Source organism: Corvus moneduloides, chromosome 5 (assembly GCF_009650955.1).
Source record: "Corvus moneduloides isolate bCorMon1 chromosome 5, bCorMon1.pri, whole genome shotgun sequence".
Taxonomy (NCBI): domain Eukaryota; kingdom Metazoa; phylum Chordata; class Aves; order Passeriformes; family Corvidae; genus Corvus; species Corvus moneduloides.
Genome location: NC_045480.1, coordinates 69,795,304 through 69,822,403, shown reverse-complemented (window position 1 = coordinate 69,822,403; position 27,100 = coordinate 69,795,304). Strand labels below are relative to the sequence as shown.

Below are 27,100 nucleotides of genomic sequence, written 5' to 3'. Positions count from 1 at the left end.
TGGTGAGTAACTTGCAAAGAATCTATCCATGTGCCAGCCCTGCAGGGTAATGCCGTTGTCTTAAATGGATTAACGTGGGATTAACATGACCAACAGCTGACACACAGGATGCCTGAACACAGGAAGGCACAACATGAAAACTTCCTCCAAGAAAATTAAAACATCTCCCTCTCTTCTCCCAGCTAAACCAAGCAACTAAATGAAAGGAACCACCCAGATGGCAAAAAGGCCAACAAAGGAGCTTTACCATTCACCAGAGCGGTCACTTCTCTCTCAATCAGCTCATGTGCTACAAACATTAGCAGCACACATCCTGCTTTCTCTCCACGAGACTTTCCTTCTCCAAATCTTTTCCCTCGGCCCTGGGAAGAGCCTCAGACCGCCCCTTGGTCTGATATCTTCCATTAGACCAGAGTTGAAATCTACAGTCCCACTTTTATGAGATCCTAACTCCTACACTGCTCAACAGACAATGAGGTCCCCTCCCTGGCTGCCCTGGCTGCCCAGCCCTGCTTTCACCACCACCAGCCCATGGCCAGCGTGGACCTTTGGCTCTCACAAGAGCAGCCCTTAGACAGGAAGCACCTGGGTGCTGCCCTTTTATAGGGCAGGTGGAAGCAGGGCTGTTGCTGCTCTAAGTGAAAACACAGCATTAACCAGCATCCTGGCTCCTGGGGGGAAAGTGTTTTATTAATCAAAAAAGTGTTTTCCACCCCATGGTGTCCTGCAGACCTTTAAACTTGCATCTGCACAAATCGGAGAAATTCTTCTGTCATTCTCACAACAGTTAAAATACAGAAACCATTTTTGGAGTTCAGGGTTTATTTCTTTTTTAAAATAAAGAGAGAAGTTTAACCTGATTAGAATTATCCTCTCAGCTCAGCACAGGGTGCTATGGGCAAGGTAGAATTTCCAGGATACACTCCCTGCCCATTATAGTGGGAAGCTGAGATTGTTTGACCAAAAGGTTTGGTCATACACCACCTGCTTTTTCTCATTCTATTCTAGACTACAGAAAGAGAGAGAGGGGATGAAGACCAGAAATGTTGGGCACCCCATAAGCCTGATTACCCAGAAACTGCTGCTGTGACTGAGCAATGACTGGTAGGAGGCTGGGAGGATGATGTGAAGATAATGAAGTGCAAGTCTTTGGGTGTGGAGACCCAGAGCCAAAGGGTACAGAGCATTCTTTCACCCACAGCATTCACCATGCCTTTCTAGTTCTACTGTTTATGCAATTCATTTCATCTGAGAAGAAAACATTTTCACTGATGGTGTGTTCTTGCTATAATTAATGAGACTATGTATAAAAACAAAACATTTTGCTCCACATTAAAAAAAAAACAGAAAGGGATAAAAATTCCCCAAAGACCCCAAGCTTTTAAGGGAGAACTGGGAGTGTTGATATCCAGTTTTGGCACAGCTCTAGGAAGGAAAAAATCCCTGTTAAGAACACTATGGCTGATTTGAACTAAAATAACTCACCCTCTCAGAGTTGTCTGGGTCACTGCAGAAAGCGTTTCCTTTGGGGGTGTTTGAGCCTGACAATGCTAATTCAGACAGATGACAGCACCTGCATTGGGGAACATACATCATTCCAAGAAAATCAAGCGGAAAAGCAACTTACAGGCATTTTATGTGCATTTCAAAAGATACAAACTCTCTATCATACAACACCAGGAATACCCCACACTTGGCGCGATCAGGATTTGTGTGAGCCAAAGTTTACAGTCTTGTGCCCACGCCTGACAAACATTAAAAGCCTGTGACTAAAAAAGATAGCCCTGCAAACACCATTTTCTCCCTGTGAATAGCTCGCGTTCAATCGTCCTTTTGGGCCAGCTAATGCTGTCAGATAATGAGTTAAGCACCACAAATGGCCGGCGCAAACCTTCGCGGATGGTTGGGGAAAACAGTGGAAGTGAATGGAGCGGGGTGGCTGCCCCCACCCCGAGCACACAGAGCTCGTCTGTTCGGGGGATTCCCGGCAGCTTTGAGCGCGGGGTGCTCTGCCCGCAGCGCTGGTCACCTGCTGGGAGCTCCCATTGAATGAGGTTACATTCTAATTGGATTTTCCGAAGGCAGTGCATTAGCATTTTCCATGATCTCACCCTTATTAGCCAAATCACCGATCAGGAGGAGCGCGGGTATATTGTGTGCTGGTTACATTATCTGCTGCTGCAGTGTCTGTAAGTCGGCTCCAAATTAATGCAGAGATAAAAACTCCCCTCTCTAGCAGAGACTCGGGAGTCTATTGTGGAGCTAAGGTTGCAGTCAAACTCTAATTTTCAATAGTTCCCCAAAAAGCAACTTCCCTCCGGAGGCTGCCTCGCTCAGGGCTTTGCTCCTGCTCTTCCTGAGTCCATACTGTAAGTTAGGAATGTCAGTTCTTTCACCCCTGTTGGCAGAAGCAGCATCGCTCTACAATGTAAAAGCAGAAATATCCTTTCCCATGGACTGTTCCCCATTGAGTCCAAAATCAAATGCTGGACGTGTTTAATCCTGTAAGGTTATTATTTCAATGCACAGGCCTCTGTATATGGAAGGGAATGGAAATATCTGTTCTAAAAGCAGAAACGACACATGCCGGCAGTCCTGTAGCCGATGACTCTTCTTCGCACAGCTCAAAAAACTGTTTGTGTGAGAATTTAAATCCACATTAAATACTCCTGAGGTACCAGGAAAGCAGGCAGGACATCTCATGTCCTGTGAAAATCTGTTTCTTCTTTCAGGTGGGGTCCCAACAGGTTTGGGTACCTGTTTCTCAACAGCAGCCTTCTTAAAAGCCTGAAGGGAAGAGACAACCTTGCAAGTAGATTATCAAGAAATGCTTGCTGGACACTCATCCACCAAAATTTTCTGAAAAAATTTAATTGTGTAAATACAATTTCACTTAAAAAGCCAGGTTTTATTTCTTGGGTTAGAGGTTACATGACAACGTTCACATTCATCACAAGAATAATTTGGAAATATAAAGCCATATTCACTGAGAAGTTTAAACCCATTAAATATTTCTACTAAAATTCTTTCAATACAAATGAGTACACACAGAAAAAAACCCCTTGTGATTTTGTTTTACATATAATTCTAGAGCCGAAACAAAAGGAGATCTGACCTGGACTCCAAAAGGGGAAGTGGGCACCTTTTACCTGGCCTTGTATTGGTGGTACCCTGATTACAATTACACAAATGTGTTTAAACAGTGAAGCAGATTTCCCTTTTACCAACCAAGAAAGAGAGGACAGAATTCAAGGTGATATATCGAATCATTCCCTGGAATCAAATAAAAACCCCCATAATTCCCAAACAACAACAACAACAACAAAATCACACCACTGTTGGGCTTGTAAGCTCTTGAATTCAAACCAGATGTGACAGTCTGAATCCCCAGCAAGAGCTGCATCTTTTCTCATCAGGCTTTTAAAGAGATTCTCATAAGGCAGCACAAACAGCATCTTCGGAACAAAGGGCAGTAACGCTTCCCAGCAGAGTTTAACTGGATCCTGAGGATCACCAGCCTGTATGATCTGCTTTTCTATTGTCCTCGCAGGGATTTCACCAGACAAAAATCACATGCACTGCAGAGATAAGGAGCTAGGGGCAAAAAAACCCCAGAAGAAAACAGAATAGTGAAGCTGCAAGACTCCCTTGCAGCCTTTGCTTTACACTTCTCCAGGCCGGAGGCCGTCAGCAATGGGCTCCCTTTTCCGGGGAGGAATCTGCAAAGGCAAATCAATGGGAATTATTTTGACATTGAGAAATACAACTCACTTATGAGTAATTTTCCTCTGTGTTGTAACACTTTCACACACACACACTCCCCAGAGCCAGCATTGTACTTCATTACAAGACTGTAACCAAACCACTGAGCGGCAGTAGGAGTGAAGTAACAAAAGGGAGTGGGGATATCACAGAGTGCTCTAGGAGTCTCTGTCTCAATTTTCCTCTAGTCCTGATGGTTGGTACAGAGCAAACAGTAGGGTCTAATGACTTAAAGCCTCCCTGCAAACCCTTTCCAGACTTCTAAAAAGATCAGCTGACATTCAGCAGTGCTCAGAGGTGTACTCTGGCATTAGGTGCACCCAAGAGAGCAGCTAAATATGACAGAAGGAATAATTAGGCAGTAGTACCCATGGCTAAACAGGTGTCTGTGGTCCAAAAATGCATTTGATTGTAAGTCACTCAAGCTAGGAAAACAAAATAAAATTGAAGAAAGGAAATACGCTATTGCTGGTGCGACACATGCTTCCCAAAGCTTCAAAAGGTTTTGGAAATGCTGGAACACATCTCTAGAAGCACAAGCACAAGTGCACTCAGCATTTCACTTGCAAGAGAAACATTAGGAATGATAAATCCTGATCTGTTGGCTCATAGAAATAAAATGATCAAATCCTGCAGCTGTTTAAATCACATATCCTGCTCCTCTTCCCAGGAGACTTTTCTGCCTGGTACTCTGAAGAACTACAACACATTCTGTGATCTTCGGCTCAAGCTGACTTCTAAAAGCACTTTAACTTCCCATGTTCTGGAGTTAAGAAATCAGAAGTGTGCTAATGGCCTTTTTGCAGTAGCAGAAATCAAGTCGTATCAGTAAAAATGCTTAAAATAATCACATTTTCCTTCCCAATGGGGATGGCAAGCTGCTAATTAAATCTGTCTTGGCTACTTGGAAGCACTGATAATTTCTCATGTAATGCATGCACTGAGGACAGGCTAATACCAAAAATGTTAAGGGTCTGGGATTTTTTTCCAGGAAGATAAAGATGTCAATTAATTGACTTTTTTTTTTTCTCTGTCTGGTTTTTATTGAAGACCTCCACAAATCCATTTTTTTCAGTTTTTCATTTTTTCTCCCCTCTCCCTACAGATGTCATTATTTTCAGTGGCAAATCCCACACTTCTCCCTCCTCTTCTTCCAATTAGCTGTAATTATAACAACATTAGCAGCAAATTAGGTACCTTGGGGGCAAAAATCTGGGAAGCAGCAGAGTGTGGAAAGGAAGAGGAGATGAGATTATAATGGAAGTAAGTGGGCACATCCATGTGCTCATCTGGGCACCCTTAGGGCTTTGCAGGTTGAGCTCTGCTTTCCCTGAGTGTGCCAAGATGAGAAGGTGACCAGCTGCTCTCACAAGCCTCCAGAGCTATCCTGGGAGAGGGAAGCAAAAGGCTCCATTTGGGCTTCTCCCTGTGCCTGGCATCACCGCATCCAACATAAAATCATCCAGCTCAGGCTGGAGAAACCCATTAGTTGTATCTGATGTTCTGAAGGGGCAACTGGGGTCCTTAAATGCATGTCCTGGGAATCTTTCTGCCAAGGAAACAAATGCAGTAGGATTCATTCCAGAAGTGAAAAAGGCAAGACATGCCAGCAGTTGCAGCACGCAAAAGGGTTCTTGCTCCGAGTAGGCTTTTGAGCAATAAACCTTTTTTCCAGAGAATCTGGCATTACAAGTCTGGGTCCAGGGAAAATCTCCAAGATCAAGCTCTTTTTCACAACTGTCTTTTCAATTTTGCACAGTTGGATGAGGAAGGAAGTCAACGCTGCTTGCCAAATAAAGTGACATTAAGTACATTTGCTGGAAATCTTTCTGCCTTGCTCCTTAAAAATTAAAAAAACCCAAATCAACCGCAAAAACCAAACAGAACCATGCAACCAAGAACAGAAAGGTCAGAAACTGATATCAAGAGTGTGACAGAGCACAGAGAGACTTAGGAGCTGAAGTCCCTCCTAAGGCAGCACTGCTGGTTCAACAAGGTTAGGCTGGAAGAATTTAAGCACAATTTAGGACTAGGCTTCCTGCACAGCAAAGCACCTGGGGAGGGACCAGTCCAGAGCTGGGAAAGAAGAGTTAGTCTCTTGGAAATACATTGCCCGTGCAGTAAGAAAATATCTCATCATCTTTCTTAATCTCTGTCTTGTATCACCTACATTTCCACTTTGCTTTTCCTTCTTTATTGGGGCTTTCAAGGAAAACGCCCTTGCTTTTTTGGAAGACAAGCTGAACTCTGGTATGAGTGACCTGAGGTTTTAAGCAGTTTTTTGAGGGTTGAGTTATTTTTTTTCCTCTCATTTTGCCCACCCTATTCCTCTCATCTTTCCTGTATTCTGGTGAATTTATTCCCAGCTTATTAGAAAGGTTTCAAATCAAAGAGTGTCAGATCCAAACCATCACACAACCACGAGAGTTCAGTGCTGGACACAACATTGCATAAGTGATCCTCTGCCAACTACCAAAACACATTTCTGGGGAAAATAACAGCCTGGAGAACAAACTTTAGAAAATAGCGTTCATCAAATTTCTGTAGCAAAGTGTTGCGTTTTTTTTAATTTAAAAAATACTTCAGAGATAATCCTGCATCTATAGATGCAGGCAAAAAGTGTTTAAAGCTTAAACAAAATAGAAAGATGAGCTGGGTTTCACAGAGGCAGCAGACCTTGGAAACAGCCTCCTCTGAAATGGGAACAGCTAAGGAAAGTGGTGCCAGTCAGAAAAAAAGTATAGGTATGGTTACAGGAGCAGCAGAAAACATGAGATTACAGCTGGTTACAGAAAGGCCTGCAGAACCCAAGTGAAATGCCAAAGTACTTTGGTGCAAACACCTTCCTCCCTCACAAGAGAGGCAGGAAAGCACAATGTGGGTGCATCTGTACAAAACTGCAGAAAAAAATTAGTAATTCCCCCTTGGAGACATATACCTTTGAAGTCCCAAAGACATTATAGCAAACTAGTCAGAGTTGATGTAGAGACTCTCATACATTTCAGAGATTTGTAAAACAGGCTTTTTTGAATGGAATATTATAAAAAAAATATCAGCTTCCCAATTCATTTCACTTTTGTTCAGCTCTAAAGTTACAGCCTGTGACCTGTGTTTCATAATTATTACTTAAGAAAAAATGCCCAGCATCAAAAGAAAATTTGTTAAGGGAAACGTAAGGGTTTTCCCTAGAAACATCAATCTACTGAAACAGCATTCCTAAAGGAAACTTTCATGCCCAAAAGTTGCTGCACTGCTGATTTGTTTTCTATAATGAAGACCTAGCTCAGCAGAGATGAGATTTATTGGTCCATTTATCATCTACTGAGAAAATGAAGGATGAGAACTGAGAATCAGGAATGCTGCTGCACACACTGGCTCATTTAGACCCACCACTGTAATTAGCACTTGTACAAAATGGAACAAAGAAATGGGAACACCAAGAACTTGCTCATCACATATTCTTGGAGCTTCTATCTTGGAAACCGTTCTTAAAATACAGGCAGCTTTAATATAGACAACCATATATAATACATATTGCCAGGCAAGTAACTTTTAACTGAGAGTGGAAGCTTGACCTCTGTGTGATCAATGGATAAATGATCAAAATCATCTTTGTTTTAGCAGCCAGGATAAAAAGAGTAAGAGCCCAGGAGGTGTTAAAGCAGACATCCTACACAGCACTGCGATGGGACTGTTAATAAATCCTCTTTATAGGGACTGAAGCAAAAAGGGTAGGGAAAAGTCTCCAAGTGTCCTAATCCCTGTCCCATTGAGAAGGGGGTGTTTGGATATTCTGGGCAATGAACAGTAATAGAAACACAAAGCACAGATTTTCAGGAAGTATTTTTCAGGGAGCCACAAGTCAAGTCACTTAGACAAGCAGGGCAGAAGAAGAATTTTCTTTCTTCAGATCCCCCAAGTGCACTGCCCTGGACCACAGCTACAGTTGGTGGCTGGACTGGTTTCATGCCCTGTTATAAACATCCTCCCTGTATCCTCTGGTGCAGTAAATCTCTTGGAGTTTAAGTGGGAGGAATGGCAAAATTAATCTGTTCTGTTGTGCAGTCACAGCACTACTTTCCCTGTGACCACATCAGAACCCTCCAAAGAGCTGCCATGTAATTATGGGATGCTCATCAGCCATTTTGGTGAGCTACATTCCCACCCGACCCTCTCTTCTGGGCAAACCTGGATGACAGCAAATAATGGAATAGTTCCTCTGGAGCCATCTTCTTCTTCCAGATGTTACAAAACAGCTTCTGGACTCATCAGTCCCTGCCACCCCCCATGGTACCCACTGGCACCATGGGATGGCAGATTCCCACGCAGAAGAGATTCCTTGTGGTGCCATCTTTTGAGTGGTCTGAAATAAGTATTTCAGAACACCCAGGAATGATTTCAAATCCAGATACAAATATTAAATACTCCTCCCAGTTTCCAAAGAACAGTTTGTACCGACCCTTTGGCAAGTATTTGCCAACATACAACAGAGAATACTCTGCTCATTTGCATGGCTCTATTTTCAGACCTGGCACCCTGAACTACCAGAACAGACCAGGAACAGCAATGGGCATTTTGCCTTTAAGGTGAAACAACATCCCAAAGCCTGCACTTTGTTACCAAGGACTCCTAAACTTGCCCCATGCTGGCCCCCAGTTTTGGCACATCATTAAATTTGGTCTTTGCCAGAGCAACAGAAGCTCTAAGGAGAATTTTGAGGACATCTTTTCTTTAGGACTATTACTAGGTGTTTAATGAGGCAAATGTGCGATCCTAAAATGTGTAATAGAGACATTTTATGAATTGCAACAAAGCAGTAACGTAGATGGAATTACACCAGAAACCTCACCTGTGCTGCACACACACCAACCTTGACTCTCCAAGGCAAAGCTGTCACATAAGCACTCAACAGATAGACAGGAAAGTTTACTCTACATCTCTCAAAGGCCTCCATTTGAAAACAAAGTACATTTAATACATGCTCTGTACAGCTGTTGTCTTACCATTTGCCTTGTGCTGCACATCTGGCGGAAGCTGGTCAGGAACATACCACTGATAGTCTGCCTGCACAGAACAATAAAACATTATTGCAGCAATATGGACTTCACAGGCACTTCAAACAAAAGAATAGTGACATGATAAAAACATAATTGTGCTGGGAAGCTTCTCATTAGCCATACAAAAGCAGTTTACAAAAAAATCTTATATTTACGGGTATGTTTCCACCAATCCCAGTCTTCCAGCTTGCTTGCTTTCCTATGGCATAGGGTCTAGATGCTGCACCCATTAAAAAATTGGTGTAAACCTTTCTAAATCCCACAAATCACAAGGAAACATTAAGAAAACCAAACCAGATTTTAAAAGGCCTAAGGAATAAAGTGCAGCAGAAGATACCAGCAAGCATCTCCCTCTACCAAAGAACCCCAGCGAAACCTGGCCCACCTGACAGGTGAAGCTGCTCCAGTTTGAATACATCTGTAACAGCTGTAAAATGCTCCAGTGTGACAGGAATTAACCATGGAATAAAGTTCTCTCTCCTCCTCCCCTTCCTCACAGGTTAGCACTCGTGTCTCTATAACATTAGCTGTTATCAAATAACTTCCTGAAAATACCGTGGGATAGGGAAAATTCCCATCTTTCTTGTAAGAGGAAGTATTGGGAAGGTTATGCCCGTGCAGGCATAGTTTTGTCCAGGGAAATCCTGGAAGAAATAGTGCATTATAGTTTATACCACCCACTGTGGTAAATGAGTAGCAAATTACCACTAGAGAAAACAACTTTGGGGCCAGCCATTTCAGCTGAAGCTGTGTTAGGCTGTCTGTCTGGAATAAGTAGTCCATGCAAGCTTGTCAAATTCTAGGTAATTGCTCCTTCAAATTAGTTACACTGGAAAAGTGATTCTTGTTTCACAGAAATTACTCTTGACAAAATCATTGAGTAGTCCCAAGGGGAGTCTTGCAGACTTCAATCTGCAGGGAACAAATTTCATAGACTCCTACAGAAATTTTGCCTAAATTAAGATGGCAGGATGAAGCTGTAGATACAGAAAACAGATTTAACTTTTACATTTTGCTGTCATTCGTGCTTATACAGCAGTAATCACTCTCATACACTGTCAGGGAAAAAAAAGGAGCTGTTGTATTTTAACTTAAATTGTACCAGTCAAAGGAATAATTAACTAATCCTGTGCTTGTGGGCAAACAAAATAGGCTTTGATACAAAGCTTTAAGCACAGGTAGTTTTTCACCAGTGGCTCAAATCACACTCATTTGCATTGCTTTTTTGAGCTTCTGGTGAATTTTATGTTCTCGGATCAATTCTTCTCTTTTTATGTACCTACACCCCACAAACGTGAATGAATTTCAGGAATAAGATGTGTATTTCACATCAGACTAACCAAAATGTTTCTACTGGAGTGTAAAAAGGAAAGAAAAAGTTCAAGACAGAAAAAAAGAAGGAAAAAGCAAAAGCACAGCCTAAACACGCAGGATTACGTATCAGGACACCCATTAAATTCTAACACCTTTCCTCATTGCTAACAAATTGCTCAGGGAGGTACCCAAAGCTCAGAGCAGCAACTCACACAGGCAAAGAATTGAAAAAAAAGGGTCAGAACGAAACTGGGAGTTACAAAGCAACCAGTCACACTGACCCCGGTGCGCCGGCAGGAATGGCAAAGTTGTAAACCCAGTGATCCCTCACAGAATTAGAAACCCAGATGATGAAAGTTCAGGGAGAAGAGCCAAAATAATCTGGGACAGTGTCCAAATTGCAGGGAAAAACATTCTGCAATACTTCCAACTTTGATAAATAGGCAGATAAGCACACTCCTGAAGCACAAAATTACTTGTCTAACCACAGCTTTTCCATTGGATTTCTACAGCCTGAAAGCCTTACATGCATTTTGCAAAAATTCAGCTATAATTTCTCAAATAATGAGCATCTTTCCATATGTGACAGCTTTATAGCCAGAAACAGATATTGTGTATTTAAAATGACATTCACCATGTTTAAATGCATTCTCACTAGATTGGAACAAGCCAGCCCACTTAGATAACCCAAAGCACTTCAAAAATATTCTCTGAAGCAGTATTTTCCTTGGAATAAATAACTACCACTCACAGAACCTGCTCCAGTGCAAAGCTATTCTTCTTCATGCTGAGGAAGACAGGACTCTGTTGTGCTCCAGGAAAAAAGGCAAATTTCCCATTGTGTTAGCCACACTCAGATAGAACTTCCACTTCTCCTGATTTGGTTTTTATTATCTCATGTTGAAGGCTCGGAGCAGATCCCTACTTCTGAAGTGGGGTAATTATACAGCTAGAAAGGGCTCTGAATGTGTGTCATGGAAGTAAATTAACCTAAGAAATCACCAAGACTCCAACCAAACAATGTTATGTTTTTAATTAACAAACCAATGTATAAGAATCATGTTTTTCTTCTTAGTGGTGTTATAGATAAAGAGTATTTGCCAAAGTAAATTTGATCTTGATCTGGACCTGACAACAAACTAGGAAAGCACAGATTCAGTTGCTGCTGAGGATGGTACTGTGATGGCACCTGTGGCCACCACGCTGTGAGAAAATCAGTGTCCTTGTGACACAGAAAACAGTGAGAACCTTACCGAGCGCTGCTGCTGCTGCTCCTGTGCCCTGCGAGGCACCGGATGCACCCGAGGATCTGGATAGTGAAGCACCATCCCACAACCCCCATAACTGACACACGGAGAGAGGAAGAGTGGAGCTGGGTAACTGGGCCTCTCAGGCTGTACTGGGAGCTCTTTTGTCTATCAAGAAAATAAGAACAAGAAGAAATGCATTAGTAGCAGAACACAACCAACAGAACATTCAGGTACACGGGTTACAGTGCTGCTTGTTTAGTCCCCTCAGACTATTTATCATTAAAAAAATTATTTAAGAGAGCTAACTTGTGCCACACCAGACTCTTGATGCATTTTCTGTGAGGAAAATACTGGTTTTAAGATATGACAAGCACATTTCTGTGTGTCTTATATATTAAAAACAATTCTATATTTTCATTACACACAGTAGCTTTCAAGAGTTTGAAGCAGAACTACAAGGACAGTCACTTGCATGACAAGATAAGTTAAAAATTTTGGTATAGGACCAAAGCTGATGGCCTCAGATTTGGGTCTGCCTTTTCATAGGCCCTCTGCATTCCAGTAGAGACAACAGGAATTTGCCTAAGGACAGAGCAAGGAGGGGTAAAAGATGATTAATATTCTGTGATTCCATGAGTCACAGCTAAATAATTTGACTTAAGAAAACAGAATAATAAATATTTTATATGCTTGCTCTCATCTTTAAAATCCTCCACAAGCTCTGTTTAATCAAGTCTCGAGGCAGGAAGAGACAAACAGGAAGATCTCCAGTGTGAACTGTGGGTGCACTGCAGGGACAGTCAAGCACAACATCGCTGAGACTGGTGGGAGTGGGGGGCACTGGGCAGCACCTGGCCTCTGACACTTTAGCAAGACCCCACCAGCACTGATGCATGGCTCGGTTGAGAATAAGACAATACTGAAGTTTCTGTGTCACAACAATGTTGGGGAGGACAATAAATCACCACAGAACATTTTGGTAATCAGATGTTCTTTTAAAGCATTGCACAATTTTGTCAAGACAGGAAACCTCGAGATTTCATCATTTTTAAATGGGGATTGAGAAAGCTCAGAGTTTTGCATGCTATGATTTTGCTATGGCTTCCTACTGACACTACTTTGAAGAGATAAAAAGGATGTTGCAAGAAAAAATTATTGCAGAGGCTGCTCAGCTAATTTGTATGGAGACCATTTTTTTTCCTCAGTGATATTAACATCACTCTGTAATTCAATTGCAGAGGTCAGGATGAACTACAGAAGCTCTTTATTTCAAAAGTTGGTTTGATCTTACAACTCTTATATCAAGTGCCAGTGAAACAATCAAAGTCTTCTGGATTTGTTTTTGGTTGTGTCCCCCTCCCCCTCCTCCATTTTCAGATATGTTTGAAAAGTTTCCGCAATAAATACTCCCTTCATCTACTTATTTTGGAAGTCTTCTCTAATAATTTCTCATCTTCTTACTGCATTACTTCAGAATGATTTCATCCCAGGTGGTGACCTCATATAAAATCCAGTGTCAATTAAGGGAAGCCAGAAAGCCTTGAGTTGTGTGGAAAGTGAGAAAAAAAAATAAAATACACATGTGCTGGCAATGGGAGCTTTCTTTGGACTCATACCTGAGAGCTGAGTCTACTCAGTTGAGATTGTAATCTCTCATTAGTTTTCTGCAATGCTTCTTTCTCCTCATTAAGCCTCTCCCGGTCAGATCTCTCCTTTCTGAAGTCCTCCTCATATATTTGGACCTGCAATCATTATGAACAGTGTGTGAACTTCAGCAGAGCCACTTTGTGGTTTGGTTGCTTTCTAAACACTGCCCAAGCAGGAGGGTGCATTCCAAAGGGATCCCTCCTCTGTACAATCCTCCAAACAAAAGTTTCCCTGGTCTTTTTTTGTGACCAATACCAAGTGACAAGCAATGGACATTCTCCAATGGCACACATCAATTGAAACAGTCCCCAGTGCCAGCTTTTGTACAACCTTGTCATTTAAAAGGCTGACTGGCAAATAGCAGTTTGAAATATTATAAACAATCTTTTTAAGGGATTAACAGTGGCAGGACAAACATTTCACTAACATTTTTCCAGTTTTCTCTTTAACAATGGGCACTTCTAACTCCCTCCTGTATCTCAAGTGCAAGGAGTTAGTGAAGAACCTCCTCACCCCAGTGTAGAGACAGAGGGGAATGTAATGTACACAATTCCAAATGGAATGTAATGTACACAATTCCCAATGGAAATACAGATGTTTGACCCCGTTCCTAGAAAATAAGCTGCCTTGCAAACGCTGAAGGATGCAGTGGCTTAGCTCTTTTTATGTGGTCAGGAATCATAGAGCTTCATCCCATTAAAAAATATCTGACCACCCCAGGCACAGGCAGCGAGTGCACGGATTCGGAAACAAAACACAAATCCAAAAATTAATTGGTGTTAAGATGACTGCCTTAATTCTTCAGCTAATGGTCAGATGTCCACCTGGTGAGAAGCTGGAGGTTGCTGGCACTTCTACCAACAAATAATAGCAAAGGCATGTTTGGGTGGGAAGCACCACCAGAACTTTCAGAAGCCCTTTCATGTCCTCTTGGTTGCTCACTAAAGCCTGCTGACAGTCTCATCCCAAAAAACTTGCTTGCTGTGGCTCATGTCCGGCCCATTGGGCAGATCCAGTTTTCTTTGTGCTGGAAGCAGTGCTATGACTTCTCAGAAGGACTAGGAAAATGTTAATACCTCAGGGGAAGGAAAAGGTCAACACAGGAAAATTCTTTTCCTGACCCTCCAAAGCAGAGACAAGGCTGTCACTTGCAGAAATCCCTGTATCCCTTGTCCATCTACACACTTCCCTCCTCAGTATTTCCTCATTTCTTCTCTCCCAATTCCCTTTCTGCTGTCCCACCTCCCACTCCCCAGGTGTACAATCTGCTGGAGCTGCAAGGGAACCACTTTGGCACAGTTTTGCTGTATGTTCTGTTGCCCTGAGAAAGAGGAGGACACCTTCCAAGCAATGAATGCCTTCATCTCCTGCCGTGACCAGGGATGGGCTGATGACAGCTAAGCTCCTGTGGGACTCTGTCACATCTCTCTTTGCTCCAAAGGTCCTCCCTCCATCCAGTTAGAGCCTTCTGCTCCATTCGTGTAGAAGGAAGTCTGGACTCACTGTACTGATTTATACAACTAGAAAAACACATTCATAAAATGGATACCCCATGAGAATTTTGGAAAAAAAAAATGGTTTACTCTATTTTATTGTGTAGAATGAAATAACTCATTACTGTACAATCAAGTGCAGGATTTTGTTCTCCAGCATGTGGCAAGCATTACATTAGAGAGCAAAATCTGGCTCTGCTGTCAAACGTGACAGAAACAAGTATTTTATTCCCATTGAATAAAATTCCCATTCTGATCACATCCATTTGTGTGTCAATAACGTTAACCCTGACACTATCCAGGACAACAGACCTGAAGTGTAAAATTATCTGAAAACTATTATGTTGTTAAACAGATTCTTTCATATGGAAAGAAAGGCAGTGCAGAAAACACTTGAGCTGCTCAGAACAAAGATTAAAAAATAAATAAATACAAATCTATAGTGCTTGGGATGCAGGTTATGGATGCAACTTAAAAAAACTGCAATGCCAACACTCTAGTGTTCCAAGACTAGGATCCTTGGATAATTCACTACATTGGCAACTTCTAAGGTAAAAGGAGCAGAAGACACACTCAGTAACTCATGAAATTCAGCATTCCCTCTGGATGAAATTCAGCCCCTAGCAGAGAGCTGGCAGGACACCTCCAAGTGTCAGGAGAGCCATTCTGCTGCTTTGAGCCCTCTGCAAGTCCTTGCTCCAGTCCTTTGCCAGGACTCAGATTCACTTTGTGGACACTGCTGTGATGACAGCATTTGGGGAAACATCATTCCAAAGGGCTGTGGCTAAACTGGCTCTTCCTTTCAAAAGTTCTACACAGCAAGTCTACCAGGCACAATTCCTGGGAGAGAAGGAGAAATTATGCTGTGTGAAATCCATCCAGGCTTACTTAAGATGTTCTTACCTGCTGTTTAAGAACTCCAAGTTGGGTTCTCATCTCCTCAATGCTGCTCCTGTCACCCTTTCCTGGAGGAGTCCCAACCACAGGTGGGTGCTGCTTTTTCAATGCATCCAGAAGGGCCTACAACATCAAACAGCAAAATTACTGAGCAGAGATCCACTACATGAAAAAGAAAAAAAAAGCTTTTAAATTATTAGAAAGAGGTTTCCCCTTCACTTGTAGTTGCTTCACTTATATACACTGGATGTAAACTCACTTTACTACAGTAAAGTTTGACTGAAACATTTTCTGCACTGAAAGAGATTCCTTCACGTGGAACAAAAGTAAAGCCTCCCGTTTGAGAGGAAGTTGTGTAGTCTCGATAGCTTGTCACTAGAGGGAGTTACGAATACACACAACATTGGTACCACTCAACTCTGTTTTACACTGAAATTCTGACACAGTTCTTTGCAGATGTTGTTATTTGCAACAGTACTACACAGGTCTCCTTTGGACTGGCATAATCTTTAAATCACTCTTCCATCTGTCTATAACCATACATTATAATTATGTATTACTTTCTTTACTCTAGCACAAATGCCGTTCAGTACCTTCCAAATTCTCTCACGTAAGATACGAATCCCTAACTTAATCCCTTTCAGAAGTTCAGTTTGTGCTGATGGTCCTCAGCTCTCCCCTGCTGCCCACTCCACGAGGGAAGGAGGGAAGATAATTTGGAGCAGGAAGAGGAAAGGGGGAAGAAGCAGCCAAGCAGGAGAACCAGTATCCAAGGTAATTCAAGGATTAGCATTCATTATCCAAGGCCCAACAAAAACCAAGCATTTTCCATGGAAGGCACAGAAGAGAAAAGGAAGGCTTTTTTATCTGATGAGCTCCTGTCCCTGAGAATTGTGCAGAAGTGAAACTGGTATAATAGTGGCAAAGCTTGTGTTCCATGCCAGTACATAAAGAAGGTTGAACTTAAACTGGGAGGGTGAAAATACAGATACCCTGATTACTGATTAACCCTTCTTCTGCCCCTCTGAGACTCCCTTTAACACCTTTTTGAGGAGGTTCTACAACTCAGAATTATGGAGGGGGGGGGGGGAGAAAAAAAGAAAAGAAAAATCCAGAAAATTCAATCTTAAAAGGTTAACAGTAAGGTGAAGATTTTTTTTGAACTGCATTTGGATACAATACTGTGAGACCCTGCTTTATCCTTTCACCCAAAAAGAAGAAAAATTTATTACAAATTCTCTGAAATCAAACAACTTCAAGTGGCTGAACCTGCAATAGAAGGGAACTGAAGTTAAAAGGGCACAGAGGGTCCCTTTCAGTTTTATGTGCATTCATGATATGAGATTTGAAGGATGAAAATACACATAAAATCAATAAATTACTGTTGGGAAAGTGTATTATATGAAATTTATGCTTCATTTAAAAGAATGGTCTATATATCCATCTGTCTTATTACAGCCACATCATAAAACAGCAAAATAAAATATTTAAGTAAGTTGTTTAACAAACAAGGCCTTGAATTAAAGTTAGACTGGAGCTTTGAGCAAGTCCTGTCAATGCATTTCAAAAAGAGCTAGAGATCATGGGTTCTGTCAGATTTTTTCTTATAGCAACATTATGTTTTTTGGCTCAACTTTTGCACATCATGGCCCTTTAGCTTATTAAAGCACTTATTAAAGTTACACAGCAATGGTTACTGCAGTGCATTTCCTCAGGAAGTGTTTGTGGTTCACCAAGAAATACAAAATTGTTAGAAAACACCCACTGCTTTATGTGATCTTTTGATTAAACATAATTACATTTATTACTTTCCCTCAGTTAAAAAAAAAAATCCCATTTAGCTATTTAATGGCAATTTCCTCAGTGGGACACATATACACATAATATTATAGGTATGAATATATGTGTGCATGGATATAAACAGCAGGACAGGACCATATCTTGTGAAGAGAAGCCATTGTTCTCAAATACAGAATATATGTACGACAACAGTTTTTAAACTGTGTGCCCTTTCTTTTCAACCACAGTGTTTCACCAGGTGCATACAGAAGCATCTTTGTGCCATTTCCCTTTTGCTCTGAGGAGGGAGGATGTAGAAAGGGCTTAGGCATGACATGACACATAGAGAGGTTTCATAGGAGCAGCGAAATACTCTCTAGATTTTTCTCTTTACAATGCAACCCTACTACCTGTGAAGAGCAGCATGAACAGGTATGAGCTGAAGTGAGTTCTTGCTTGTTTCCTCAGCTCCCAAATGGTCATCGTGAGTTTGCCACCAGGTTGTTCACCCAGGACTGAAAAGATGCTATCTGGTAGGTCACTGACAACAGAGATCTTAGAATTAAAGGAATCAGCAGCTCACTCCTGTTCTACCTTGTTGAGACGACTTATTTCACTCTCATAGTATTCTTTCTTTCTGGTCATTGAGGCATTCTTCTGCTTCAGGAGCCTGTTCTCTTCCTTCATTTCATGGAGAGCTTCACTAAGGACCTCTGTATCTTTCTGGGATGCAAAAAAACAAGAGAGATGCTGCTGAAATGCAGATGGAAACATTTTTCAAGAACAATTTTCAGAATAATCTTCTGTCTGACAGATGTGCTGCATTTTTGTTGCCCCAAACACAGCTGGGAAGGGAGGCAACAGGAAGGCAGATCATTAGTACACCCAGATATGATAAAGTCTGTAGAAATTGTTTTGACCACTCACCATATGACGAGACAGAGACAACATACCAGACTAAACCCTTGCTCTCTGCAGTTGCACGAAGGCATGAGAATGCTGGCAGGCCAAGCAGATCAAAATCACCATGACAGTTACCCCAGACCTGCATTTCTCCTGTGTACTCAGAGAATAAGGCCAGGACTAAATGCTGATGGAGTCCCAGCCATTCCCAGTGCCACACAACATTAAAGACAAAACCAGATCTCAGGGTCAAATAGTCTTAGGGCTTTATCCACTACATAAGATAAGGTCTCAGCTTGCTCCAGAATTACCAAGGAACCAAACAAGGCTTAAAAATCCACTTTTTTGACCCCATCACAGTTGTTGTTGACTTCACCTGGACGATTCCTGGTGCATATGCCCACACTGTCCCTACTTACAAAAGGATTTACAGATGAGCCTTCTTTCCAAGATGCCATTATAAGAATTATTAGGGCAGATTTGCCTAACTGTGAATTTGACTCTCTTATTCTCTTTCAGTATGGCTATTTTCAATTTACAGTGAAGGGAGCTGAGATCCAAATCAGATCCTGAAGCAAATGGCATTTTGTAAACTTCCCTCACAGGGTAAGGCATAAGGCATTCCTTACTATCCCATTTTTGCCAGACTGGTCTCAGGGCAAAGCTGTTCAGGCAAATGAAACAGAAGGCCTAGTTTAAAAGAAAAAAAAAAAAAAAAAAAAAAAATTCTTCTGCAGCTGCTTTATGTGAATAAAAACGTGAGACCCAACAATCACAGGCACAGCACACCATATGAATGGGGGTTTCCTCTGTGTAACAGGCACATCTCTGTGCAGCTAGTCACAGTTTGGGCTCATCAGAAGCTCATCACCACGAAAAACACCCCTGAGTAACTGTTGCTTACACATGAGGAACTTTACTCTGCTGTGTTCAAAGTTAGCTGGAACATTTCGTTTTCTCCAAAAACTAGGCAAGATTAGCAGGGTACCTCTGCAATATGTATAGGAACTCATCCAGGAGCTAGCTCAAGCTGACAAGCATTTACTGGCTGAGTGTGCAACTTCAAAGTAATTGCAGATTTAAGACCAAAGTTCCATGCTGGTTAACCTGTCCCCATAAAAAGTTTTTGGACTATATTGTTATTTAGTTTATTATTCATGTATGCAGTAAAAAACCTGGGAGAGTGTACTACTCATCCTTATTTTTACAAAATGGTAGCTATTTTTCCCAGGTATCATATATTAAAAGGCAGGCAGTAACATGAATAGGAATATGAACTGTCTCACATTGAATCAACACTCAGAGCAAATACAGGCAGTGATTCAGCAAGTACATAATGACAAAGTTTGCCTTAAAACATGTAAATTGTGCTATGAGCTGGAAATCAAGTATGTGCTTAGCTAAGACTAATTGATAAGTAAGATGAATCTTCTGCTTATACAGATACAAGCTAAGGGGATTGCATTTCTTTTCCTGCACCAGCTAACTCACATCCTATCTGAGCCTCGAAGTGATACAACTACCACTTGTTTCAGGTTACCACGTGAATAGAGAAACCCAGCTTCAGCCATCACATGCCATCACCATCCAGAAACTCTCACAAGAGGTCATGAAGAACGTGATACCATGAAGCAGAATGAGAACAGGAAGCACCACTCTGTGGGGCTTGCAAAACGGAACACAAAGTTTTGTGTAGGTGCCCATCATTCAGGCTGGTGGTTTTACTGAGGTGGGAATTCAGCTCAGGGATCTAAATTTAGATGCAAAAGCCCACCACAAGAGCCAGTGCCCCAGGAGTCCTGAGAGAGGACCACAACCACTCCGAGGGTGAGGTGAACAGCACCCTGGAGCAGCTGATCAGCCCAGATACTTCCAGCCCTGATAACTGCACTGACTGTGTTGCTAATATCTACAGGGAGCTGAGATACCTACCACATGTATGAGACCCTGTATTGTCAATACCACAACCTGAGGGACTGGAGCTGCATTCATTCCTTTGAGTATTTCTTGCCAAGCACTTTGTGTAACAACCTGCAATGGTGCTCCTCTTCCACTGGAAATAACTGCAGCATTTTTGTTTGCAAAGAAATTCACCCTGAACTGAACTGTGAGGAGGGAAATCTCTGCAGTGTAGATATCAACCTGCTCTTTACTCCCCCACATACACTAATGCCATGCTGTCTGCCAGTCCCTATTGAAATGACTCTCTCTCTATACACGGTTCTGTGATGAGGCAGATCAGCAGCCACTGCCTTGGGTACAATATTGAGGAGGCACAGTCTCACCTCTGGGCTGTGCACAACCCACGCTCTGCCTCACCCAAGGGGAGAAAGATGAAAGGTGAGAGAGTGTTCACCACAGAGCACAAAAGCAGTGACACAGGGCACCCTCCTACCTTTTCCTGCAGCAGCCTCTCTCTGCCCAGCGCTCGCCACCTCTCCTCCTCTGGATGCTGCCGGTGTCTCTCCTGCTCCAGCTCGCTCACTCTCCTCTCCGACATGTCCAGCTTTGCCTTCATCTCTGTCAGCTGAAAAGCAAGTGACAGACCATGCTGGGCTGATTGGGGATTCTGAAAGGCACAGCACCTCCAGGGTGTCAAGCCAGAGGCATAATACAGTTCCAAATTAAATGAGGAAGAGCCATTTGGCTTCCTCTTCTCTTTGGGGGAAAAAGAAAATGAATGATCCAGATCTCAGTAAAGCTTTCTGGAAAATATTAGAGAGAAAATTTTCCTGATAAGCACATTAAGTCATTCTATAAACTTCCTTTTTACAGCAGGAAACAGTAGATGAGATATGTCACTCAATGAAGCAACTTGGGTTTTGGAATACCAGCAAAATTGTAAGCACTCAGCTTCACTAGGCAGCTGACAATAATGTCTGCAGCAATGATGCCACACAGCCATAAGCAAGGAACAAAAGCTACTGCAATTGGATCTGGGGGGGAAAAAAAAGGAAATAAAAATACTTATTTACAATTAATTTTGAAAGTCTCTGCTTAGAGAGGGCAACTTTCACGGAGAATTTACCAGGGAGCTCCCAGGCTTCACAAGAGATGGGACAAGAACCACCAGATATGTGATGATGTGGATCAGGGGCTGGGCACACCAGGCACTGCAAGCTGATTTTCAGTTAACTGTGCTCTCAGTTATGGACAATTTTTACTACCGTGTGGAGGGCATGAAGATCTCTGCTGTCATGTCCACACTGGTCCCTCCTATTTAAGGGACACCCTGCTTCTCTGGTTAGTTTGTCCTACTGAAGACTGACACACATTGGCTTCACTTTTATATGGTGAAGCTTTTTTAATTTATGAGCTAAAGACAAAGGAAGGTATTTACCATGGCTATGGCTGGCTGGTATTTGAATACAGACTTAACTGTCAGCAGGTGGCACACATATTCCAATAGAAGCTGTCAGCATTGTTACCTGCTTTTCATAAAGCTGTTTCATACTTCTAAATTGATGATCCCATTGCTTGTTCACCTCCAGAAGCTGTAATTAGCAGGAAGGCAGAGTAAATAACCCTTATTTCAACATTCTCAGTAAATCAAAAACAGACTGGCATTCTAATCCTCTGTCAGTAAGTGTTCCCAACCTCCTCATCATCTGGCCAGTTCATTTCAGAAGCAGCAAGTTTAAGGTTTGGCAAGCCTTGCAGCCCATCTGCCAGTGCTTTGGTATTTCAGTTAAAGCACATGAACAGTCAGGAAGCAACACTCAGGAAACATGCAAATACACAATAAGCTACAGGTGGATCATTTGCAACACTGCACAAATCCCAAATGGCCAAGGACTTTGCTGCTAGTTTGCTACAAGTTCCATGAACATATTTCTAATTAGAAGGTCTTTGACTTCAAACAAATGAATGGAAGACTCCTACTGACTGGAATACTACTGGGTGCAAACCCTGCTTGTTGTTCCTTGGCCTTTACAATAGTGATCATTAATAAAATTTGCCTTTTGTACTAAACAAACTTCTGCTCTTCCAGATTTATAGGCATGGTACAATCAGTCATCATGTGGTTAAGGGTATATTTAAGATTACCTCTCGTCTCTGTCTTTCCAGTGTGAGGATCTGTTGCTCCAGAGAATTGGATGATAAAGGCTTCTTTTTTCTCAGTAATGTGTGCCTTGACTGGAGAAAAGGAATGTTCAAAAATTAATGCTTCTGGCCTGTTCTCTTCAAGATTCTCATGTAAAGCTCCCATCCACCCTGACAGGTGCACATAAAGAAACTGAAACAAACATTTTCCTACACCAAATTTGTATCTGAGTACCTTCACACCTGCTGACAGCTGATTCTGGAGCATACATCTGCTTTAACCCTGCTCAGGCTGTGTTTTAATTGAAGCATTATGCAAATAGCCACTGAAATAGCCAAAATTGTATCTATTTGTACCATCTGAGACACAGAACACAAAATAGGATTTTAATTATCGTGCAGATGGTAATACAAACAAGTAGTACAAGCCACAAAAGTTGAGCATGATGTGGAGTGGGCCTAAGGAATTCCCTTCGTTTACAAGAACTAGAATAATTAGTAGGATTGTCCCTGGAAAGTGCTTGCAGACCCAAGGTAATAAACTTTAGCACAAAGGGCTCAAAACAAGCAATACAGAAAACAAATTGACCATTTGGAGAAATTTAGAAGATCAGTCTGTAACTGCTCCATTTTTTTAAGTGTGGAGTTTCACCCATGCAGGACAGCAGGAGCTACACCCTCAATTTTTTAATGGCAGTGCCTTATAACATAATTTCCAAGAAGTTTCTATGGATTGTCATGATAACTAACATGTGATCTGTTAGAGAGAGAGAGAGAGAGCGAACTGTACTGGGGAAAAAAAGAGACATTCTCATAAAAATAGAACATACTCTGTTCAGATACATACTCAGGGATTTTTGTTTCCCCTCCTAAATTCTCAACCAATACATGAAAAACTAGAATAATAGTGTGAGCACTTCTGAGGTCTGGAATAAATTTTCTTTAGATAGAGAATTTAATGCTGAATACCAATGAAGATCAAAGAACAGTTTTGCTGTGTCTTTTCAAAGGCAAAAATCCCAACCACATATTTGCCCCATGGCCGGTCCTGCTGAACTCTAATGTGGAGCCCTTGACTTTCAAGCCAGAAAACACTTAATACCTCTTCTTGTAGTTCACAGACATGTTTAATTTAGAGTATCTGAAGCAATACCTGGCAGCTTATGGAGTTATTCACATGCTGAATTGCTTCCAGCATCTGGGCCTTAGGCATTTATGGAAGTGCATATTTAAGAATACTAATAAAGTGATAGAACAATTCACAAATCTAACAGCTATACATACACTTGGCATCAACTAGCCCAAATGCTCACAGAAGTTGTGGGGTCACTCAAATGAACCACTTTGTACCCTTTGTGTAACTTCTGGAGGGTAAAAAAAAAACCATTAGGAAAGAGCTTCTTTCTAAGAATGCCATCTGCAAAAATATTTCTACCATTTCCTTCCACTCTTACACAGTTTAAATCACTCAGAAAAATCTATTAGAACACAAAGATGAGCCCGTAATTGTCAATCTAGAAAGTGACCTGCACCAGCTCCTGTTAATCAGAAAACATTTCAGAGAACAGCCAACACAGTCACTTACGTCCAATGGTTCTGCTGGAGCTTCCATGTCACTCCCACCTGCCCAGGTGCATCCAAGCCGGCCTGGAGCGTTTCCTTCACTGTGGGTCTTTGGAAGAAGAAGAGCAATGAAACAGAGATTTTATCTTGGCTAAAGGAGCAGGAGAATTGTTTTCAGACCCAGAAGATCCAGGAGTGCTGCCTATGGAAGCAGCCACGGTCCAGAAAGAAGTGGTGGAATTCTGATTTTAACCTTTTCCTCCTTCCTGAGTGGGGCTTCCCAGAAAGGATGAAGCACAATGCCTATGACTAATGTGCCAGGCAAGGCAGCTCTCTGCTTTGTGTGCATGGAAATCACAATTGCCTGGCCAGTTCACCCCAGAGAGGAAGTTGCATGTATAAGGGAAGGAAGGGTATTTGCTTTTTCAGTAAGAGGACAGGCTTTTCTATCCCTGCTTCCAGTTATAAAAAAGGACTTAAGTAATTACAACAATTATTGACACTAAGAGTGAACTATCAGAACAGAAAAAGGAGTGAGTCATGCTTCTAAAGGAGCAATAGCAAAGTCTGTTAACAGCTACAGGGAAGAGCACCCCCATACAAAGACCCCGAGATATTTAGGGGAAAACCATAATTGGAAAATTGATTTGTTTCCCTGAAGAAAAGCTGCACAAAGATGAAGAATGGCAGATGTTTTATTTGCACTTCTGGTACTTGCCTCACCCAAGCCCGGGTCCAGCTTCAAGCTACCCAAGACTTGAGTACTCAAAGGTACCCAATGCTCCAAACTTGTGCCTTAGTTTCCCATTTGGAGAAAGATGTTTACCTTACCAGGTTAATCTCACAGGAAAGATTAACAAAGAAAAGGCTTCCACAGACTTCCTACAAAAAGTCAAAATGAAACAGAAAAGTCTAAAATGTTCTCTTCTTCAGTCTTGGAATTCTGAATAATGCTAGATTTCAGAAGGAAGCATGAAAGAAAAATCCTGCTCCTTATTGTGGAAAGATCTCTGGGTCTATGGCTTTTGCAGTGGCAGGAAAGGTTGCTTATTCCACTTTCAAGGAATGGAATGAAAGCTAGCCTGTGAAATTTGACATCAAATAATAGAAACCCCTCTTTCAATTTCCAAAAAGGATTTAGACAAAGTAAAGCAATCCAGTGAAATGCTGGAATTTTGCAGCCACATTCCAGGTCTCTGGTTCACAACGTGTGACTAAGCAACTCCTCTTTTGCAAGACACAAACCCCAATTTGGAAGAAAGCTACTATTTTATAATATTGGCATATAAAATATATCCTGCTACCCTGAGATTCTTTTTATTTTTCTCCTGCTTCATGGAGCAGCTGGAACTGTGGTATATCAAGAGAAAAATTATAAAACAAAGGTTCTTTTAATGAAGATGTTTCAGATTCTACATAGGAATCATCCTGCCCATCAAGAATCAGAAGAATTTAATCTGTACCTATATCAAAACTAGTCTTTGAGCAGGTTCAGCATTGAAGACTATAAACTCGTGCAAAGAGTCTAAAGCACCAGCACTGAGCATCAGATCCATAAATAAAATCACAAACCTTCCACATTGCACATCTGCTCTCGAGGACGCTGTCTCTCGAGCCCAGACCCTGTCCATCCCCCAGCTCCCACTCTCACCAATCTCATCCCCACTCCAGCAGCACCTCAGCTGTGGGAGAAAGCTCAGGTTGAACAGCTGTATTTTATGGTCTGGCCTGCAAAGGTAAAGCAGCCCCAGTTTCTGGTTTCCCCACAAGAGCACGCTGGGATGTGGTGAGTGAGGTGCAGAGTGGTCCCCGCAGTGGGGTCAGAAGAGCAAACCCAGCGCACAGCCCTACTCATGAATCACAGCTCCCACTTGAAAGACATCAATGCTCAAATTACTTTGAAGAGAGGATGAGGCTGAGACCTTGGTTGATACTGTAAGCTGGGTCACAACAGCTTCCTGGAGAGGTGAGTAGTTTCCTGGAAAGCTAGCTGGACATTAGGACACCAAGTCCTTTGTTGGTGATTTCTTCATGACTGCATTAATGACAACCGAAAGTGAATGATTTTATATAAAATTTGACAGAATAGAACTAAGACTAAAGTACTTTTCAGTGCCTGTCTCATCCAGCTTAGCATTCACATGGATAACTGGTTGCCACGTAAGAACAGACTGGAGGGAGAGAAGTATGTCTGGAATCTGTATGAACAGAAGAAATGCCAGTGAGTAGGGAACAAAAACTGAAGCTCTTCAGAGGTGGTGGTATTCTTCCAGCAAAAACTGGGAGATGTTAAAGCAAAATAATTGCCTGTCTCTGTCAAAACAGGCAATAGCAGTGAAAACAAAGATAAGGAGATGACAACATTCATTTTCATTGATACTGCAGAGATAAAGACACTACATTTGTTTATATTTACTGCTATATAATCAAGAAAAACTTAACAACAGCACTTCAGAAACCTGAGATATACAGAAATCCTTAACAGAAGGACTCTTGGAGAACTATCAGGCTTCAGAATTCAAAAAAACCCCAAAATATTTTAAAGCATTTATACTTGGTTTGAAGCTATTGAACCAAATACACAGTTTTAAATTGCTTGGAAAATTCCAGTTGACAACCAGACTGTAAATGCAGTCACAAACCTAAAAATCTGCCAGGTACGGAAAAAGCTTTCCAGGAAGCAAATGGCAGGATCTGCTGCCCCTCACACTCCCTAACTCCCAAGTGGCAGCATACAACAGCTTAGAAGCCTTTTCTTGATTTCTATTTTATTTCCATGATATTCTGTAATTTCTATTAGTAGTAGCTTTGAGGGTTTTTTTTTTTAATGCCCTGTTTAAAAATGTGAAATATTTTAGTTTGTATTCTAGGAAGACCTGAGCTTCCTGAGCATAAAAGCCTTTTAGGCATCTTTGGGAAGCTTGCAGTGGGAGAAAAATCAAAGCCTTGGAGCTTTGGCCGGTGCTGAATCCTCTCTCAAGCCTAGGCATCATGAGAAGATAGAAGTTCTCATCTTCAGAGTGCTGGATCTTAATTCTGGGAACAATGGTATTACAAAATGTCACTCATAATTTCAGATAATGAAAACCATTTCTCACTTCTGAAAATTGTCCGCTCAGTAACTGCAGTGAAACCAAGAACCATTAAAAGGCTTGATGCAAGCAAATGTGAGGCTTTCCTTGATGATAACAAAATGGTGCAAAATGACAAAGCAATCTTTTTCTGTTCTCTTCCTAGCTGATCATGGAACTACTGTCAGATTTGTTGGGGATATTTTTTTAAAATTTATTTTTATTTATTGTTCAGTTGCAGACTTGTAGAAGCTAGATTAACTCTGAGGTTACTTGGGTTAAAATTCGGTGGCTTTTGGGAAGCAGTCACTTTGCTTATG

General features: G+C 41.7%; 1 protein-coding gene across 4 annotated transcripts in view; it reads right to left on the bottom strand.

Annotated features, from left to right (window-relative positions):
- Positions 1–1,617: 1,617 nt before the first annotated feature.
- TNIP3 (TNFAIP3 interacting protein 3) overlaps positions 1,618–27,100 on the bottom strand; it is a 58,018-nt gene continuing 32,535 nt past the window's right edge. For all 4 annotated transcript variants that reach the window (XM_032109220.1, XM_032109218.1, XM_032109221.1 and 1 more), the window contains 10 exons: positions 23,732–23,818; positions 22,150–22,239; positions 21,531–21,596; positions 20,498–20,629; positions 17,794–17,922; positions 15,427–15,543; positions 13,000–13,125; positions 11,387–11,548; positions 8,766–8,826; positions 1,618–3,719 (listed from right to left, as the gene is read on the bottom strand). In XM_032109220.1, the coding sequence (XP_031965111.1) occupies positions 3,688–3,719; positions 8,766–8,826; positions 11,387–11,548; positions 13,000–13,125; positions 15,427–15,543; positions 17,794–17,922; positions 20,498–20,629; positions 21,531–21,596; positions 22,150–22,239; positions 23,732–23,818 (1,002 nt within the window). In that variant the 3' untranslated portion in view covers positions 1,618–3,687. The remainder of the gene's footprint in view (positions 3,720–8,765; positions 8,827–11,386; positions 11,549–12,999; positions 13,126–15,426; positions 15,544–17,793; positions 17,923–20,497; positions 20,630–21,530; positions 21,597–22,149; positions 22,240–23,731; positions 23,819–27,100) is intronic.